The 21,650-nt window shown below is 30.5% G+C and overlaps 1 protein-coding gene across 3 annotated transcripts in view; it reads left to right on the forward strand.

Annotated features, from left to right (window-relative positions):
- The window catches only part of LOC129748342 (uncharacterized), a 119,098-nt gene that overhangs the window by 50,617 nt on the left and 46,831 nt on the right, over nt 1-21,650 (forward strand). For all 3 annotated transcript variants that reach the window (XM_055742910.1, XM_055742909.1, XM_055742911.1), the window contains one exon: nt 12,781-13,366. In XM_055742910.1, coding sequence (XP_055598885.1) covers nt 13,086-13,366 — 281 coding nt within the window. In that variant the 5' untranslated portion in view covers nt 12,781-13,085. The remainder of the gene's footprint in view (nt 1-12,780; nt 13,367-21,650) is intronic.

Consider the following 21,650-nt stretch of genomic DNA (forward strand, 5'->3'; position numbering starts at 1 on the left):
TCATGTAGATTTGTTAGTTAATCAGTTATCAATGATTGGTTTTAATCAACATTGATTCATTTTTAAACTTATAAACTCTATATTATAAAAAATACAAGCGATTGACAAAATCTATGTAAATATTCAGGAAATTTAGTAACTTTCAGGTAAATTCGAAATCTACCAAATCATCAAACTCATAAAGTGCTGTTTTCTTTAGCTAACAACAATTGAATTCTATGAATTAATTTTCGAAGTCGCAAGAAGTTTTTATTGAGACACATTTCTTCTTAAAAGCTTATCTTTTTGATTTTTATATTTTGTTTATATTTTAAAATTACTTCACCGAATTTTAATGTATAGTTTTTTTCTAAATTGTCTAATAAATTGTGAGAGAAGGATTGTAATTTTTTGAGATATTTAATGATAAGTTTATTTTGTTTTGTCATTCTGAATTTTTGTTTTCGGAAAATAAAATATTCATTAACTTTTATTAAGTTAAACACAATTTCGACGTTTTGTCCTTGTCAGGACTCAGAGCTTGAAATTCTTAACTATTTGATATGCATTTTAAAGTTTACAAACGTTTCACGTATTTTTTATTATTTTCAATAATCTTTTTTGAATCGATCATGATTTTTTAGTAAGTTTATGAAAAATTTCAAAAATGATTACAAGTAGCAAATTTGAAGCACAATTTCAATGTTTTTGAAATGCTTTATTTTTTAAATATTTACAACAAAACATGGAATTACATAATTTTAATTTTTTTATTGCCTTACCGGATTAATTGCGCATCTTTGGTGTTGTTATTGTTTCTAGCTCAATTTGAATTTTGAAACCCCCCCCCATGGACGGGTCCTTCGCACGGGCCTGGAAGGCTTGTCTACCATGCTAAAAACTAATTAATTTTGATTTCCAATCAGTGCTGCCTCACCTTGGTTTTTTTATATTCTAACATCGATACCTTCATGGTTTTTTTTTAGTTCAATTTTTAAAACAAACAATAATTTCTAAAATTATTCGAAATTTTAGAAAAAAACATCAAAATTATTTCTGACATAACTGACTTGCTATTGATCCGTTTTATAGAAGACTGAACAATCAAAATCATGATTTTATGTTCATTTTGTAAATATTTCAAAATAAAAATGCGTTATAATTAAAAATGTTTTTTTTCTTAAGACTTTTAACAATTTAATTAGAAAATTTAACCTCTTTTTCTTTCTTTTGGATTTGTCGAAAACGACTGGCTAAAACCAAATATGGTCCAACTTGCCGATTTAACCTCTTACTTAAGTCTTAGTTTTGTACTTCAAACATTTTTTAAGCCTAGCGCTAGAGCTGATCACAATAAAGGTTGGCGATAAATGAAAGAATGGATCGAATCTTTAACCAGGAAAAGGATTCCCGTTAAATAAAATAGATTCCCGTTAAATAGACGTTAAATATCATTCGGCTCCTTAGGCCTTACAGCAAATGAGCCTTAAAAAAATGTTTTTATCAAGAAAAGCCAAGTGATGTATTTTCAAATTTCGTTCGCTTTGTTAATTGTAGTTTGAGAACATTTTCGATCATTTTCAACCCCCATCTCCCCTATGTAACACATTCTTATCAGATTTTCTATTCAAAATCCACAAACTGTAACAAGCTATCAAATAAAATTAACACTTTATTTTATTATTTTTATTATTTATAAGTGACAAACGACACCCAGAAAAAAATGTAGCTTTATTCCAACGCTTTTTTGATTTACGTTCCATATGCAAAATATAACGATCGTATTTTTTTTCCTTGTTGGGTACCACTGCGACCAGTTAGTTGATCTATTGTAATCTGTCCCCTGTTTAATATATGCTAAGTCAAGGAAGATCACTTCTATATATTTAGATAGTGTCCCTATCTTGAGATTTAGCATTTTCCCAATCTGGTATAACCGCTCTTATGAAGCTGTTCACCTTTTTAGGACCAATTGAAACAACAGCTTCATTAGAGCGGTTATACCAGATTGGGAAAATGCTAAATGATCGTATGTAAGTTACAATAACAGAGGAAAAATGAGCAAAATCATTTCAAAATTTACAAACATAGAAGACTTCCTATCAATTCCGATGTAAACCGACTGTTCTACGATCTTCTCACCATTCAACTGGAATTGCGATTCGCAATATCATTGTTAACGACTCGAGATTTCACTTCTGATACAATCTATTATCTGCTGGACAGATTTGAAGATTCTACTTAAGTTTTCAGCCTTAACAAATCACAAAAAAAAAAATTGGTTGGAATAAACAAACATTGATGAGGTATAACTTTCGCAAGACCGAAAATAACTTCTTCAACCTGAATAGTTGTGTAATGCGAGATAAAAAAAATATATCATTTTAGTGGATCAGTATTTCATATTCAATAACAAAATTTCATGCAATAGAGAGTAGATTATTATTTTTTTTACATTATTAAAATAAATTATTCTAAGTTGTAAGCTTGAAATTTGAAATAAGAAATCTTATTCCAAAACAAAAGTGATTTTATATTTGGAATCTGAATCGATGTTCTTAATCAATGTATAGGATTTCACACTTTAAATTATGTTGTGATCAATATTGTGATTTTGTCATATTGTCATTTTTGTCATTTTTGTCATTTTTGTCATTTTTGTCATTTTTGTCATTTTTGTCATTTTTGTCATTTTTGTCATTTTTGTCATTTTTGTCATTTTTGTCATTTTTGTCATTTTTGTCATTTTTGTCATTTTTGTCATTTTTGTCATTTTTCTCATTTGTGTAATTTTTGTAATTTTTGTCATTTGTGTTATTTTTGTCATTTTTGTCATTTTTGTAATTTTTGTAATTTTGGTAATTTTGGTAATTTTTGTCATTTTTGGAGCTCCCCTTTTGGTTAAATGAGTGAGGCTGTCATCACATTATTTTCACAACAATCAATCTTTCCGTAATGCAATGCAATAATGCAAGATGTAGGGTAATGGACCTATTTTGGACCGCTTTGGGAAGTGGCTATGCTATTTTCTGAAATGAAAAAGTACATGTTACAATTTTTAACTGCTTTGTCTGTTCATAACGAAGATCTAGTCTTTTTCTATCGAAACATATCGTCGTTTGGTGCAATGTATCAAGATTTAAGCATAAAAACTCGATTCTTTGTTCATTACTCTGGTCGGTATTTTGGACCACCAGGTTTCTATTTTGGACCGCCTTTTGGACCTATTTTGGACCACCCTTGAACTGAATAAGTTTGTATTCTCTAAAGTTTGCTAAATTTACGACATCGATTTATGCGCAATTATGCGAATAATTCAGTTGATCTTTTCCTTTCTTATTTTTGTAGTAAAGTTTTGTTTGTTCACGTTGATTCATTCCTGAACTAATTTCTTTCAACATTTCCCCAGCTTCTATTTCGGTACACTTGCTTGTTGAATTTTTCTTATTACAACCTTTTTTCTACAATTTCTTATGCTTCAAAACATTAATTTTCGATAAGAATAGAATAAAAACGGAAAAACTCCTCCGTTTGATAGTGTGTTTTAAACGTTATGGAACTTTTTACAGCACACTGCAATCTAGCCGACATTTTTTTCCTGCAGTTTTAAATACTGGCCAGTTGGCTTATGTTCGGGATTATTTTTTTGAACGCAAATCTTTTTCAATCTAGCGATAAGCTGAGAAAGTCTGACATCTTCAACTCTGCGACATCAATTGATGCATTTTGACTTACAAAACCTTAGTGGATTTGATTTGGCTTCAGTTCTGTAGAATACAGAGATTCAAAAAGGTAAAAATGTGCGAGAATTATGAGGTCTTTTTAACCATCCAAAAGCCAGATTTTTTTTCGCTGAAAAATTCACAAAATTTTAGTTTTATCTTTTAAACAACTTTTGTTCTACGAAAAAATTATCGTCGGAATAAAATTTTCAACAGTTTTTTTTGTAAATTGCATAACCACAGGGGCTGAAAAACTAGATTTTTAGTACTTTTTCGCTTGTAATTTTTACACATTTCATCATTTTTTTCTAAAGTTTTAATACACATTAAGACTCTCTCATAGCTAAAGTTGATTTATTTTTGTCAAAATTGTTCTACTATTTCTTAATTGGAATATTTCAACTGTTACCAAAATTTAACTCCTTCCATATTCGCCGATTTGTTGTCGATTTTTCCCCAAACCCTCTTTTAGACGGGGTTTATATTTCAACTCTTCTACCTAACCAAGTTTATTTTTTTCTCGAAAATCATCTCTGAAAAGTTGTAACTTTTGGAAAAAAAAATGTTAATTATTTCTCATGAAGCAAAAAAAATGTTAACTTAATAAAAAAAATTGGTGTATGGCCAGTTTTTTCATGTTTTAAGCTTCTTTTAGCTGTAGCTTTTGACAACTGCTCATTAAATAGTTGACATTAATGTGGATTGTCAGATAAACGTAATTGAAAGCATAGTGAACAAAAAGTAAGGTAAAACAATGATTGGCTAGGTTTTATGTCGATTGAAGTGAACCCCGTCTAAAGGCAGGGTTCGGCCTTTAGCGAGTTGATTTAATAGAATAAAGCCAATTTTCCGAAATTTTATTTATAATAAGCGATTGAAATAGTGTACATAATTGTTTTCATATCGACGTGCGATGTTTTATTTCGTTCATGAACATTTAACCCTTCATTTCATGATTTTTTATTTTTCGTTAAAAATCATTTTAAACAGATGAAAATGATAAGTACATCAATAAAAAAAATTAAAATAAAATACGATTTTTCCATTTTTCCATACATTAATTGTTGCAAATTTGTTACTTTATGAAACGAAGGGTTAACATCAAATTTAATCTCCAGGCTATGTTGAGTGGTCCAAAATAAGTCCCTAAGGAATTAAGTAGGACCTATTTTCGACATGGGTCAAATTGCTATTAAAACAAGTTATTTCGGTTTTTCGAGCTTACAAACTAGTTTTCAAGTATTTTATCATAGCTGTGAACATGTTTGTATTTGTTAAATTCATCACAGCTTTGCAGAAATCTTCTTGAAAGTTGACTCCTATTATGGCACGTCCTCCTGAAATTAGCTTGATTCGGCCCAACTGTGAAAAATCAAAACATAATTTTCAATTTTCTCTCCTTATTAGCTTAATTCAATGGAATGTTAGGTATGATTGGAATCATAAGAAGTAGTTTTAACTATATTTGTTCAAAATTTTCATGATAAACATGATTTATTAGAGAAACATTGGAAAAAAGCTATAAGGTGGTCCAAAATATGTACCCGGTCCAAAATAGGTCCGTTACCCTACTTGATCGCAACGATTTTTTCCTTCTGCTCCGCCTATTTAGGCGACTACTGTCAAAGATAATCTCGAGATCACGCCTTGAAGTAGGGAAAATTGAGTTCAATTGCGACGAATCTGATCGGTGCGTTTTTTTTTCTGAATCTGTTGCCATTCGATGAGAGAGAGGCTGCTCGAAGAAAGGTTTCGTTTCATTTTGTTTTGGGTTAAATCATCTCCATCCAGGTTTCGAGGTTTCGCGTGATCGAAGCGTTTAAGTTACACAGTGCGTGGTTAAGTCGTTGGAGTTTTTTGCCCACCGAAAAAAATCGATTGCAACTCTTTTGTATTACAGTTTGTTGATGTTGTTGTTTTGACTTGTTTTTATAGTTTTGGCGTTTGCGTGATGGCGGCATCATTTAAACGAGATGCAGGCTGTTTACGCTAACCGTAAATCTTTAGGCATCTAAACGTTATTCCGTCCGTTGCTGTTGGTCTCATCTCGTTTCATAAATAAGTAGTAAGGTATTTGCCGACGAAGCGATGATAAGTTTAACCGAAGCATGCGAAATTAACCCGTTCGAGACCGATTGCACACCGTGTGTGCAATGGAATTTTTGTGCCTTTGTCAGAACAATCTTTCATTGTGTGTTTAGTATTGCTCGGAAAAATAATATTCTTATACCAATGGAATCCGCAAATGTTAGGCAAAATGTATTGGGAAATGGTTTTGAAGAAAATCAAACGACATAAAAGTTATCTAAGAGTAAAGTACTATGAGCACGAACATCGTGAAAAGGCCTCCGTCTCGAATGGGTTAAGGTCGAGTTAAGTGAGCTTGGGCCTTTTTTTCTTGTTTTGGTGCAGTTCCAAAATTTATGGGAACTTATTTATGGTGTAAGAAAGTTGACGGAGGTTGAAAGCCCTTGGGCGATGCCGACTTTTTGAATCAAGATACCGGTTTCGCAATAAAGTTTGAAATTGTTTTTAAGTTTGAAGACCAAGTTTTGAAATGTGAATTTCAAAGGGTACGAACTTTTTGGTTTAAATTTATCGAAATAAATTTATGTTTGTTTTCAGAATTCAAAGTTTTAACTCACTGAATTCTAAATACATTCTTTCCTTTCAATCTGATCACAAATTTATTCATAATTATGAAATGCGCCATTGTTTGCTGAGAATGTAGATCAAACATCCCGATAGATTGAACCAAATATGTCTGAAGTTGATTTGCCGGCAAACAGAAACAATCGAACACGTGCTCAAATGTTAGACGGGATAGACAAAAGTGCACTTTAACTGAACGCAATTTTTTACTTCACTTTTTCTCAAAGATGGCTTCAGCACACATTTAGCCGGCAATAAAAAAAATCGTGCCCACCCCCTCCTTTGAAATCTGAAAGTTCACTCGAATGCTCCGGTATCCCATAATTGTACGAAGTACATGATTCGAGATAATTGAAGAGTGCACCATTTTCCGCAATCGCTTTGATAATAATTGCTATCTGATGACGAACGTGCCCTTTGCTCTATATTTAGGCGTACATACATTTTACGTACATGCGCCGAACGAAACCCATCATTTGCAAATCATTTCGATGTCGATTGCAGCTGACTGAAGTTGGTTGGGTTATTGACGAATGATGGTTTAGGAAATTTGCAAGCTCCGAATCTAATCGGTCATGAACGACAGAATAGCGTAACCATACAAGGTATGTTTGTTCTACGGAATCAAAATCGGAAACGAAGGAGTTCTTTTTCATAATTTCCTCAATACCTGAAATAATAACAAGGTTAACTGCAAAGCTTATTTGCATTTCTAAGCTTCTCTGCTGCTAGTGTTAAACTACTGTTGGGCTACTATTAACCCTGCTGGCCTCAGCCACGATTGAGTCAAATGAATTCATTAAACTATTTGTTAATTAGCTGCGGCCTATAATGTGTTATTCAGAATTATCCACCCACTAGCATAATTAGCTATGTGTTTGAACGTGTTCGTTGAGCACATACATTTGCATTTGAACAATGCACTCACTTACATACCATAAACGATTAATGAAGATAATATACATAGATATGTATGTTGGAGAAAAAATTTCCACATGAGCGCAAACTCGGTAGGTTTTTCTTTAAAAATTATATTATTTCCATTTATGATATGTTTTGATAGCAATTCTACATTTACAAATGTACAAACATACGATTGATTGTCTGCAAAATCTTAAGCAGTATTGTATATTTATAACAATCGACAAATTTATGATGTGACGAGCCTCTGGTTTCAATTCTAATGCAAACAATTTATTGCATTGTTAGCTTTAAAAAAAATTAAACTGACAGCTAATGAAGAACGTGAACAACTCTGTAAGCTGAATTTTGCTAAATTTAATATTCATGTGATTTAACTTACTCATGAGCCACCAACAACCCAGGGCACCCAATGAAATTTGGTATCTTCGACATAAACTTTCAAATACAATCAACGATAAAATTTTCGACTTGTTCCATTTGGAGTTATCAGATAGTTCTCAAATAGTGATTTTTCGACACACAATCTTCGCAATCAAAACAAATATTGGTTATCTGTTTTCCATAAAAAAATGCCAAGAAGTATCTAAAATCTGTCCGAACAAATATTTTTGATAGAATGGCACTTTGAAAAGATATAACAAAAAAAAAAAAATGTTTTTGAAGGACCACCCTAACTTCATGAAAACAAATTGCCATAAAACTTTTCGTTTAAGAGATAGATATTTGGTGGCTTCGACAAAGTGTCATGAATTATTATGTTCTCCAATATTGTAGAACAATATAGGCCACCATCTTATTACACCTAAACTTAATGAACCATCCTAAAATTACCACCTTTTTCTGGTGTATACGTTTGGCTAAGACATCACACTACATCAAACTTACTAAATTGGATTTTCAACTGCAAATTTGAGGATGTTTTATCATTTCACTTTCACAGACTCCTGAAGCGAACATCAACTAGCAACGCCTTCGACAAATATTTAGAAAATTTGTTTCGTATATATATCTTCTAAATATTTGCTGAACACAATCGAATTTGAAAATAAACACTAGGTAAAACTTTCAGAGGTTGAAACATCGATCGGATAAATGACAAAAATGACAAAAATGACAAAAATGACAAAAATGACAAAAATGACAAAAATGACAAAAATGACAAAAATGACAAAAATGACAAAAATGACAAAAATGACAAAAATGACAAAAATGACAAAAATGACAAAAATGACAAAAATGACAAAAATGACAAAAATGACAAAAATGACAAAAATGACAAAAATGACAAAAATGACAAAAATGACAAAAATGACAAAAATGACAAAAATGACAAAAATGACAAAAATGACAAAAATGACAAAAATGACAAAAATGACAAAAATGACAAAAATGACAAAAATGACAAAAATGACAAAAATGACAAAAATGACAAAAATGACAAAAATGACAAAAATGACAAAAATGACAAAAATGACAAAAATGACAAAAATGACAAAAATGACAAAAATGACAAAAATGACAAAAATGACAAAAATGACAAAAATGACAAAAATGACAAAAATGACAAAAATGACAAAAATGACAAAAATGACAAAAATGACAAAAATGACAAAAATGACAAAAATGACAAAAATGACAAAAATGACAAAAATGACAAAAATTACAAAAATGACCAAAAAGACAAAAATTGACAAAAATTGACAAAAATGACAAAAATGACGAAAATGACAAAATTGACAAAAATTGACAAAAATGACAAAAATGACAAAAATGATAAAAATGACAAAAATGACAAAAATGACAAAAATGACAAAAATGACAAAAATGACAAAAATGACAAAAATGACAAAAATGACAAAAATGACAAAAATGACAAAAATGACAAAAATGACAAAAATGACAAAAATGACAAAAATGACAAAAATGACAAAAATGACAAAAATGACAAAAATGACAAAAATGACAAAAATGACAAAAATGACAAAAATGACAAAAATGACAAAAATGACAAAAATGACAAAAATGACAAAAATGACAAAAATGACAAAAATGACAAAAATGACAAAAATGACAAAAATGACAAAAATGACAAAAATGACAAAAATGACAAAAATGACAAAAATGACAAAAATGACAAAAATGACAAAAATGACAAAAATGACAAAAATGACAAAAATGACAAAAATGACAAAAATGACAAAAATGACAAAAATGACAAAAATGACAAAAATGACAAAAATGACAAAAATGACAAAAATGACAAAAATGACAAAAATGACAAAAATGACAAAAATGACAAAAATGACAAAAATGACAAAAATGACAAAAATGACAAAAATGACAAAAATGACAAAAATGACAAAAATGACAAAAATGACAAAAATGACAAAAATGACAAAAATGACAAAAATGACAAAAATGACAAAAATGACAAAAATGACAAAAATGACAAAAATGACAAAAATGACAAAAATGACAAAAATTACAAAAATGACAAAAAAGACAAAAATTGACAAAAATTGACAAAAATGACAAAAATGACAAAAATGACAAAAATGACAAAAATGACGAAAATGACAAAATTGACAAAATTGACAAAAATTGACAAAAATGACAAAAATGACAAAAATGACAAAATTGACAAAAATGACAAAAAAGACAAAAATGACAAAAATGACAAAAATGACAAAAATGACAAAAATGACAAAAATGACAAAAATGACAAAAATGACAAAAATGACAAAAATGACAAAAATGACAAAAATGACAAAAATGACAAAAATGACAAAAATGACAAAAATGACAAAAATGACAAAAATGACAAAAATGACAAAAATGACAAAAATGACAAAAATGACAAAAATGACAAAAATGACAAAAATGACAAAAATGACAAAAATGACAAAAATGACAAAAATGACAAAAATGACAAAAATGACAAAAATGACAAAAATGACAAAAATGACAAAAATGACAAAAATGACAAAAATGACAAAAATGACAAAAATGACAAAAATGACAAAAATGACAAAAATGACAAAAATGACAAAAATGACAAAAATGACAAAAATGACAAAAATGACAAAAATGACAAAAATGACAAAAATGACAAAAATGACAAAAATGACAAAAATGACAAAAATGACAAAAATGACAAAAATGACAAAAATGACAAAAATGACAAAAATGACAAAAATGACAAAAATGACAAAAATGACAAAAATGACAAAAATGACAAAAATGACAAAAATGACAAAAATGACAAAAATGACAAAAATGACAAAAATGACAAAAATGACAAAAATGACAAAAATGACAAAAATGACAAAAATGACAAAAATGACAAAAATGACAAAAATGACAAAAATGACAAAAATGACAAAAATGACAAAAATGACAAAAATGACAAAAATGACAAAAATGACAAAAATGACAAAAATGACAAAAATGACAAAAATGACAAAAATGACAAAAATGACAAAAATGACAAAAATGACAAAAATGACAAAAATGACAAAAATGACAAAAATGACAAAAATGACAAAAATGACAAAAATGACAAAAATGACAAAAATGACAAAAATGACAAAAATGACAAAAATGACAAAAATGACAAAAATGACAAAAATGACAAAAATGACAAAAATGACAAGAATGACAAAAATGACAAAAATGACAAAAATGACAAAAATGACAAAAATGACAAAAATGACCAAAATGACCAAAATGACCAAAATGACAAAAATGACAAAAATGACCAAAATGACCAAAATGACCAAAATGACAAAAATGACAAAAATGACAAAAATGACAAAAATGACAAAAATGACAAAAATGACAAAAATGACAAAAATGACAAAAATGACAGAAATGACAGAAATGACAAAAATGACAAAAATGATAAAAATGACAAAAATGACAAAAATGACAAAAATGACAACAATGACAAAAATGACAAAAATGACAAAAATGACAAAAATGACAAAAATGACAGAAATGACAAAAATGACAAAAATGACAAAAATGACAAAAATGATAAAAATGATAAAAATGATAAAAATGATAAAAATGACAAAAACGACAAAAATGAACAAAAAATCTTTAAAGAATGAGTTAAATTTCAGATTCTTTCATCAAAAAATATTAATAGGAATTATAATTCAAATTGACTAGATAAAGTTCTATATGCCGCAATCGGTATTATTTATTGCTAGGTAAATGCATTTAGAGGCACTTTTGACTGGTTAAATTTTTCTTTTTTTATGTTTGCACTGAAGCAGTCAAAATAACTAAAAGCTTTGGAATAAGTTTTTGCAATTCTTGAAGGGTTATCGGAGTCACAAGATTTTTGAATCTTGCTGAAAAAATCCTTTTTTTTATTACAGTGATCTCTAGGAACACACATTTGAACGGACATCAATTTCTTCCATATTTCCGTAAATAAATAAGTTATTTGTTAATTGATTGTCAACGAATGAGTGATGATGATATTGCCCAACACGCGAGCGAGCACCTTAAGCAGCTGATGTAACTTTTCATTTTCACGTGTTTCGATTTCAACCAGGTACTAATTCCACCAAAAAAAAACTAGGTGCTGCTGCATTTCGATTTTCTCCGCTCTTGATTTCCGGATTGATTTCGGCATTGGGGAAACGATTGTTCGCAAATCACGAACCACAACGCGAAACTCCCAGCTCAGCTGGAGTACATTTCGCTCCCGCCTCTAAATCGATTCGGGTTTTCGAGTTGGAGCTGACAAGACGCTTTACGTTTCCTGTTTCGTTGTTAAAAATTAACGCTTTAAATATGCTTTACCGCACCCATTCATCTCCCGCTTTCAATTGCTTCGTTCCGCAATCACAGAGGGATTCAAAGTGTGTATAGAAATGTAGACGAGGGGATTCGTTCCTCCGAAGCTTCCTATATCTTTCACCAATCAATGACTTTGTTGTTCAGTGAGTTTTGAGACTTTTCGCGCCTTAACTTTCCGAGAGGTGTTGTTTCATATTTTTGTGCCTTGCATTTGTGCTGTTTTATTCGTTAGATGCGGATGGTTTAAAATTAACTTTAATTGGAGTGGTAATTTCTTTGAGTGTATCCCCCATATTGGTGTTGTTGTTTTGACATATTTTCTTCCATAAAGACTTCTTTGTGTCAGAATCATTGTCAAAATGCTAGTAGAAATTTGGTGCGACAAACTTGTCCGAATTTTGCAGATGCTGTTCAAAATGTAATTTTATCAAATCAGAAAAAAATTTCTTCGATATGAGTTTCTCATATTGATAAAACATCCAGTATTTTGAATTTGACTAAAAGATACTTGATAATTATGTTTATGAAACTTTACATATCAACAGGTGGTCTGTATACAAAGCTAACTTAAATTTTTAAATTTTGGGGCACGTTAATTCATTTTTATATTTCTTGATTCTTGACAACCCATTTCCTGAGTCTAACGTTCAACCCGATCACTAAAGTTTTTGTTTTCTTTTCTCATTTGCAGGTATCCAAAAGGAGAATCTTTCGAAGTTCATGGACACACTTGGCTTGACTTTCCGGGTGCTACTGGATGTGTGATTTATTCGTTTGAAAACACAGTGGAAATATGTAAATACATTCCGTTTGCGTACGGGCGGAAAGGTCAACGCAAAAAAAGAAGAGAAAAAACCTAAAACATCTTCAATGTCAGTTGGTAGCAGAAAAAAACTAACTGGAGGCACAACTAATTAGCATACAAAGTCAAACAGAGGAATTCAACTGTTGTCCTATTGGTTCCTTGAAATTCTTCGAATTATACGACAAAAAAAAATGCCAGCATACGCCGGATTCGATAGCTATACGACCCCGAGAAGTCGGGCCTCGGAATCGATCTATTACACGGCACCAACCAAAGAGTATGATTCTTTCGATGACTATATGCGACCGTATCATCCTCCGGCACTGAGTCGGCGGGCCAGTATGATCGAACACAGTATGATGGCCTTAGCTCCGCCAATGATGGGACCACCGATGACGCCGACCACGGATACCATTTTTAGTCGCCGATACGTTGACCCCTGGGATATGGAGAACTATATTTACGTGAGGAAGTGAGTATTGAACGTTCAAAAAAAAAGTTTAAATATAAGGTAAATAACTCTTGCGTTCCCCTGGAACCGAATGTTGATCGATTTTATTAATTAAAAAAATATATGTGAAAATCTATCATCCAGGTTCAGAACTCATCCATGGTTTTTTGCAGAATTTTTAAGTAACGTTTATATGAGTAAATTTGAACTTTTAGGTTTGTATTGGAAAATTAAATATTTTGTACTGAAAAATCAACATCATTTTTGTTTCTTCTGTGGAACCGAGCCTCATGGTTTTTATGTCATTCTTTAAATTCTCTAAAGGAAATTTTCCGCTGAGCAACTTAGTCCAAGATCATAACTTCGTATCTTATTAGACAAAAAAGTTGTTAGGCGTTGAATAGAAGCATGTCAATTGACATTGAAAAAACAATAAATTCAATTGACATCGATGTATTACTATTTTTCATGCAATACTTCGCGATCACCTAATAAGATACGGCTCGGTTTCACAGAAGAATAAAAAATAACGCTGATTTTTCAGTACAGAATATTCAATTTTCCCATACAAACCTAAAAGTTCAAATTTACTCATGAAAACATTGCCTAAAAACGAAGCCGTTCAGACTCCAGGGTTTGGGAAATTCAAAAATGACATCAAATCGACTCAGTCTGCAGGGGAGGGGGGATGTTGGAGTGGGGGGGGGGGGGGGTGTTGGAGTGGGGGGGGATGTTGGAGTGGGGGGGGGGGGGGGTGTTGGAGTGGGGGGGAGAGTGCACTGAGCAAGCAGGGTGAATTGCACGACCAATAAAAATACTTTAATATACACAGCAAGATAAAATCCTGTAAATTAAGATCGAAAACGATGCACGGAAACGGAACATCGATTTTGATGTAAAATTCTATCACGGTGTATTTTTTTCAAAAATGTAATTTTTGAGGCGTGTAAATTTTGATCGAAATCAATGTACGAGATCGGATCACAAAAGCCACAAAATATACAGGGATGTAAATTTTAAAATTTAAAATCGTAAATATTGATATTTTTGCTAAATATTCAGGTTTTTGTTTGGTCTTTCAATGAATACGCCACATTTATCATTTTTAATACACATTTATTTCCAAAACTGAACATAAAACAAACCATCACGGAAAGCGTCAGGCTGGAATTGTTCATCCGATGATTCCCAGCACGGGGATGTTTTTCGGATCAGCGTCATCAGCATCCTCGAATTATTTTTTTGTCAGCATCACCTGCACACTTGAATTGTTCTGTCAAAATTTTCTCCGGATAATCACTGTCCGGATACCAAAAAATCTGACCTTACTGTACAGGAGAGAAGACTAATCAGTTTCAACCGCATTCTTCATTCCACGTATCATAAACTTACTACTTTAAAAGACTCTTAAAGTGCTCCTGACTGTAGCTACGTCATTTAACGACTCGTTTCCGAATAATTTTCAGTTTTGTTAACTTTGTGCCGGACGCGCAAACTAACTTGAAATATAAAAAGGCACAAGTTAAATATATGCATTCAATTTTAAATCAAACAGTGTAAAATTATATTACACTGTTCGGAATATAAATTTCATTGACCGATTGATTTTTGCATGACGCAATGTAAAATTAAATCAAAAGAGTATATTTTTTTTCAATTTTGGAAAAAAGACTAATATTACATCGGAAGAAGTTCAAAATTACATTAATTTTAAATACACTCAAGAAAAAATAGATCATTCGTGTTTTAGATTGCGTGTACTTTTAGAAATTTTTTGCTGTGTATGGTGAAAACACGTTCATTTTGAAAGAATGATGCGGGGATGGGTGCCTCTTCTCGTCCAATTTGATTTCATTAAACTCAATTAGATGTACCTTTTAAAAAATTTCAAAATGAGAGAAGAAATTTAAACTTTTTCTTCTTATTTTCTATACGAACTTATTTCGATATCCTTTTAATCTGCGAATCTATAAATTTTTATGCAAGAAAATGGAGATAAAAAGCTGATTTTCGTATTTTGTATACACAGGAGGTCTAAAATATCGACTTAAAGCTCACTGAAGAATCTCTCGTTATAAACGTTATTTTCAAATGAGAAAAATAAACTTGTTTTCTAATGCCTAGAACATAATTTAAAGAAATTTTTTCTATTATCTATTTTTCTGAGCTTTTCAGTACCAGCGCAAGGTTAACACAATCAAATTTTAATGATTCTCATTTTGAAACTATTACGTCCGAAATAGCAAATATTTTTCATAATTATTTCTTTGAATTTTAAACTGTTTCCAAAACTCTGATATTTTTTTATATTTTTCTGAAAGCTCTCATACTAGTTTTTTCAGTTTATTTAATCTGAAACGAATCAAATGAAATAGTAAATCTATGTTTTGAGTAGTAACGAATTTGCAACAAAGAATGTATGAATAAAGTGAAAAATTGTATTTTATTCCTTGAAGAGCACATTATTCCCAATTGTTTTGAAACAATTTTTAAGAAATAATTGATAAATCATGCAATGAAGGATCAATTCTTGATACCACAATGTCACAAAATTTGCATTTTTTGTTCTAGGAACCGTAAACTGGGGGAACATTGATCGATTTATTAATTTATTTTCGAATATTTTCGAGGGGTTGCTTTTTTGCAACTATAAAAAGTTATAAAATACTTACTGAGGTAAGAAGTATAAAGCATTATCTTCAGTTATTGTTTTCTTTCAAAAACAAATATACTCAAAAGATGGACAATGTTGCTGTATACATTCAGGGGCAAAACTTATAAACATTTCTCAATATTTTTGGCCTCAAAAACAAATGAAATTTTACCTTCATGCAATTCCGTAGGTTCTTAAATTGTTCATCTGTTCTTTTTTTTATTCAAACTTAATCATTTGATAGAGTTTTTAATCATTTGTTCTATACAGGTTTGCTCATAGAAAATGTCAGTTTTTTTAATGTCCAAAAATTGTCATAGAATGATCATAAAATAACTCTAAAACTATACCAATACAAAGGAAAAAAGTTAAATTTTCATATAAAATAACCTATTTGCTTCTAAATGGAGGAGAGGTGGTCTGTGAAAAATCAGATATTAAAAACTTTAAAACTACATTTTAAGTAATATAAAAAAGTCTCCAACTACAAACATAGTGTTAAAATCCCAGACAAATGAACAAACGAACAATCCAACTAGAAACCAAATTTAGCCTATTTGAAACTCAATTTATAGGCTTTCAAACGTAGAAAACAGTTTTCAGATATTTTAACTTCAGACTTAGTTCATGATGATTATCTGCAAAAACTCCATGTTGATCAAAGTTCCCCCAGTTTACGGTACATAAAGCATAAGAGCTGATTTTTACTGATTTGAGAGAGTGTATAAATAGCTCTTGTTTTTCAAATTCCACACTTATATTTGAAAATGGGTGAAAAATCGAATTTGTTCACTTTTTGAAACAACTCTAACATTTTACAAATATGACTTCTGAGAAAAGGGTAGATGAGTTTTCTTTTTGATTTTTTTTTCCAGCTCAGCGAAAACCCAGGAAATCAAAAATATTTCACAGAAATTTTAAACCGAAATGACGTTTGCAGTCTTCAATATCAAAACTTTTGTGATATCAGAAAGAGTTATTTTTTCCATAATATAAATTGTAGAACAACCTTTATTTTCCAAATCATTGTACTTATCTCTGAAACTAGGAAATCTAAAGAAACTATGGATCATTTATCAAATAATAAATAATTAAAATTAGAGAAACCTAAGATATCAAAGAAAGAAAGAACATAAGCCGTTAATATAATAATTTTTTCGAAAAAGATATGTACAATAGCTCAATAGCAGGTCCTTTGAAAATGTGATATTTTTCAGGTACAAAGATGTACCAAGACGAACTCACAACATTAAATTTGAAAAAAAATCAGTTTTTAGTTTTTATGTAGGATTGTTAATTTATCAGCCATCAATGAATAATTAAAGTAAGAATTGATAAATTAAAATAGAAAATCATAAGTTAAAAAACTATAACTAGAGTTGTTAGACAAAATCTAACGAAAAATTTGAAATCAATATCCAAAATCTTTTAAAATCAATTATCAAAACATGTGCAGAAAAAATACTGTTCTCTGGTGTAGTTAATACTATTCTCTAATATTGTTTTTATCAATTACAGACCTCGTTCGTTTTTTCAACACGCCCGTAAATTTTATGTTGCCAAAATCGAATGTTGCCAAAATCGAACGGTTTTTTTTGTCACTTTTTTATTTCTTTTTTTTCATTTCAAATTATTCAAAATTGATGTTAAACCTTGTATTAGCATAACATTTTTGAATTTGGCTCAATTATATTAGTTTTAAGCAGTAAAACATGGAAAAATTCGTGTTTTTACAGTTTATAACTATTGTAAATAAGCCAAATTGAAAAATTTCATGCTAATATTACGTTTTACATTAATTTTGATAAATTTGAAATGAAAATAAAAAATAAAAAAGTTACAAAAAAAAAACGTCTTTTTTGGATGTTGCCAAAATCGAACGGTTTTTGCTCGGATGTTGCCAAAATCGAATGTTGCCAAAATCGAACGGGGTCTGTACAATTAAACTAATCTTATTTCTTGTCATTTGGATAACCGTCATATAAAATAATGATGTGAAAGGTTTAAAACGGAAAAATATAAATCGGTTGATTTTGGAATTTATAGCAAACATACTCATCCATGAATTTCATGATATAATTAATTTTTGAGTTTAATTACAAATTTTTCAATGATGGCTGATTTATCAATTCAAAACCTGAATTATGACACTCAAATCAAAATTCTATTCTTATTTTTTAAATTCATTTTCTCGCTTTTTATTCTGAAATCCAAGTTTAGTTTGAATATTTCGATTCTAGATTCATCATTATGAAATGAAATCGAGAATTGAGTTTTTCAACCCTCTTAAAACCAACCCCGCCTTTCGACTGGGTTTACTAAAATCAGCAAAAAACCTTAGAAAAACTTTCAATTAGTGTTTTTTTGCAGAATGCTTCTAAATGTTTTATTCTAAATCCATAAAAATACGAGAAAACTTAGAAATGGAAATTTTTCGAAAACAATATCATTTTGGTAGCGCCAGAAACCCTTAATCATTGTGTCGATCTAAAATAGTTAGTGACAGTAAGATCTAAAATTTACCACTACTTCGGATTGATAATTTTTGGACAAAAATGGTCCTATGTTAAATAGGTAAAAAAAAGAAATATAAACTTCGTCTAAAGGCGAGGTTGGGAAAAACGACAACAAATTGACAAATATGATTAATATTTGTAACCGATGAAGTACTGAAATTTGATTATTTAGCCCATGTGGTTATGCAATTTGAAAAAAAAACATGTTCTTGTAGAACTTGATTGGCATATAGGTATTCATAAACTTAAGCTTCTCATCGTAATTTTCGTGCAGATGGGCAGATTAGGTTCGCATTAACCATTTTAATCAGTAAATTTCCTTCATTAAAACTGTTTTTATAGCATTCTAAAACATGCTTGTTAGTTACACTTTTCATAAATAGTCGGGTAAAACGGACACTGCATAGAAAAGGTACGTATTTTCGGATTTTTTTCGTAAAAGTACATATTTTTGTGAGCTAAGCATATGAAAACGTGTTCAAAAACTAAATTGAAACCAACTATTTCGAGTCCAGAATCGAAACAGCGTTGTTTTCGGAATTCCGTATTTTATAGGCGCAGTATCCACTTTGTTTAAAAAGTTTTTATGGCCTGATTGAGTTGCTGAGTACTTCTCGACCGACAATTGCTCTTGGCAAGGTCTTTTGAAGACATATTGTAGATCAAACCTAAGAAAAATTTGAAATGCCTGGAGAAACTTATGTGCCCGTTTTACCCGACTTTGAAGTGTCCATCTTACCCGGCTTAACATTTTTTTCAAAAATTTTGTTGCTAAAGTCCTTCGACCGAAATTCGCTGATTTCCCTCCAGATGGTTAAAGAGCAGCCTAATAAATACTCCATCTTTGAAATCAGTTGAAATTTCCGAAAATTTTTCGAGTTATATGAACTTTTTTCTGAGGAGAGAAAATTACATCAAATAATGGATCCTCAAAGTAGTAGTAGTTGTTGATTTTGTTTACTATTATGGGACCTTGCTTGATGTTAATATACAAAGAATCTCAAAAGTGTTGGTTCTGAATTAAAAAAGACCAATAAACATTTTTTTCTGAAAACTTACAATTTCTGACAGCTTTGATAAAGAAGTTAATTTAAAAAAAAGGTACCAGCGCGCTACTGCGGATGCTTTGGTCAGAATCTGTATGTATGTATGTTGGTAATCCACCATGGGTGCACGGATTCACCGCAGTTTCTGCCAAAGTATGGGTTCACATACATTCCTTAGATTATTAGGTTCGACAAATCTCCAATGCAGCGCGCCACCATACCCGGACCCCATGGCTTCGTATGAACTGTTATGTGGTGAATGTATTGCGTGTGTTGATGTAGGTATATTTTTGGAAGAACGAATCAATCAGGTGGGCTAGTTTACTTACAGGTATTCCGGCATCCGTGTATATACCTGGCCAGCTGGCAACTGATTGAACATTCCAATTATATAGTCAGTTATATAATGAAATACATCTTACCTGTCGGCCTACTTATGGGATTCGAACCCAAAAATTTTTCTTGCCGATACCGGGAATCGAACCCAGTACGCCTGGCGTACCAATACCAGACTCGCGCCAGCCTATCCACTAGACCACATCGGCGCTTCGGATGCTTTGGTCAGAATCTGGCTCTAAATTGGCTGTTTGCACCAGGGATACAGTGGTCCTTAAGCATGCTTAAAAATGATCACATTTCAAATTGAATTAACATATTCAAAACAATCCAATATTTAGTATGAAGGAACCATTTTGGAAAAGTTGTTATGAAATCGAACCATTGAATTCATAATTCGAAGTTATCTGCGAAGTATTTTCGTATTTTAACTGTCGTTTTAGGTTTTTATATTTTTTTTCAAGAATTTATTTTTTTAAGGTTTATCTTGTTTCAACAACAATGATAGAATCTTAAAAAAAAACAGCAAGAGCACATAGAAAAACTTTCAAAAATTATTTGAGGGAGTTCTAGATTTATGGTCAGCAGGGGTTTATAAACTTTTTTTTATTCACTAGTTCCTTTTTAAATATTTTTAACCTTCTGAGCAAGGTGCCTCTATCCTAAAATAAAAAGTTAAATAGAATAAATATATGATTTTTATCATTAAAACTTCGAATCAAAGTTCTAATTAAAATCCTAACAGAGAAAAGAAGATCTCAAAACAGATTTGATATAGTTTTTCTTATGGATGAAAAGTATCCATAATATTCCAATCCTTACTTTTGTTTTATTCCATAAAATTATAAAAAAATGTGTATGGTATTAAAAGCTTTTATATTGTCAAGACAAGATGTCTGTTGCTTACCTATCGATGTTTATTCTGTTTATGAAAAAAGAAGCACAATTTAAATAACTTTCTAAGGACTTTCTAGGAAAATTATAAATTTCATTTAATATTTGTATCTTGTTCCGGCTAAATATCTTAATTTTGTTTTTGCAACTGTAACGTATTCTGAGTTGTTTAATTTTAGAGAAGATTGAGGGACAAATTTTTGGAAAATAATGTTAATCCCAAGTTTTATTATTCAATATTGTACATATTATTCAACAATAATTTTTACTACTGTTATTCTATTACCAGGATGCAGGCAATAAATTTCAAATGTCAATATATAATGGCACATTAGGCAACCACATACATACCAGAATTTAATGATTGCCAACGATGTTAATCAGTTCGTAATCTTTTAAAATTTGAATATCTAAATGATCAGTTGTATCGAATGCACTCAGCTAGTGTCATATATTTCACGTGTCACCGTCAAGCCATGTTTATATTATCACTTAGCTTCTGTTCCTTAGAAGCGGAAATCGTAAGCACAGACTGATACATTTTAATCTCTTAATTCATTATCTTATGAGAATGAATATCTCGATTATTTTGTTTATAAATCTTAAGTTTAGATTGCATCATATTTGTATCAAAATCAAAAGAGTAGGAATGCGTGTTTTCCAAGCTGGTAATCCATTAACCTAATTGATTGAATAAGCAGATTCATTGTTAATACCTACTAGTTATTATTGTTTTTTTTTTTAATTCAAGTATGTACCACGCTCTTAGTTTGTTAGGAAAAAACGTCCGATTTATATCGAGCAACAAACTTCATTTTAATATTGCTCGTTATCCATTTCTGTCCAACAAGTGGTACAGT

Source organism: Uranotaenia lowii, chromosome 2 (assembly GCF_029784155.1).
Source record: "Uranotaenia lowii strain MFRU-FL chromosome 2, ASM2978415v1, whole genome shotgun sequence".
In the NCBI taxonomy this organism is placed as follows: domain Eukaryota; kingdom Metazoa; phylum Arthropoda; class Insecta; order Diptera; family Culicidae; genus Uranotaenia; species Uranotaenia lowii.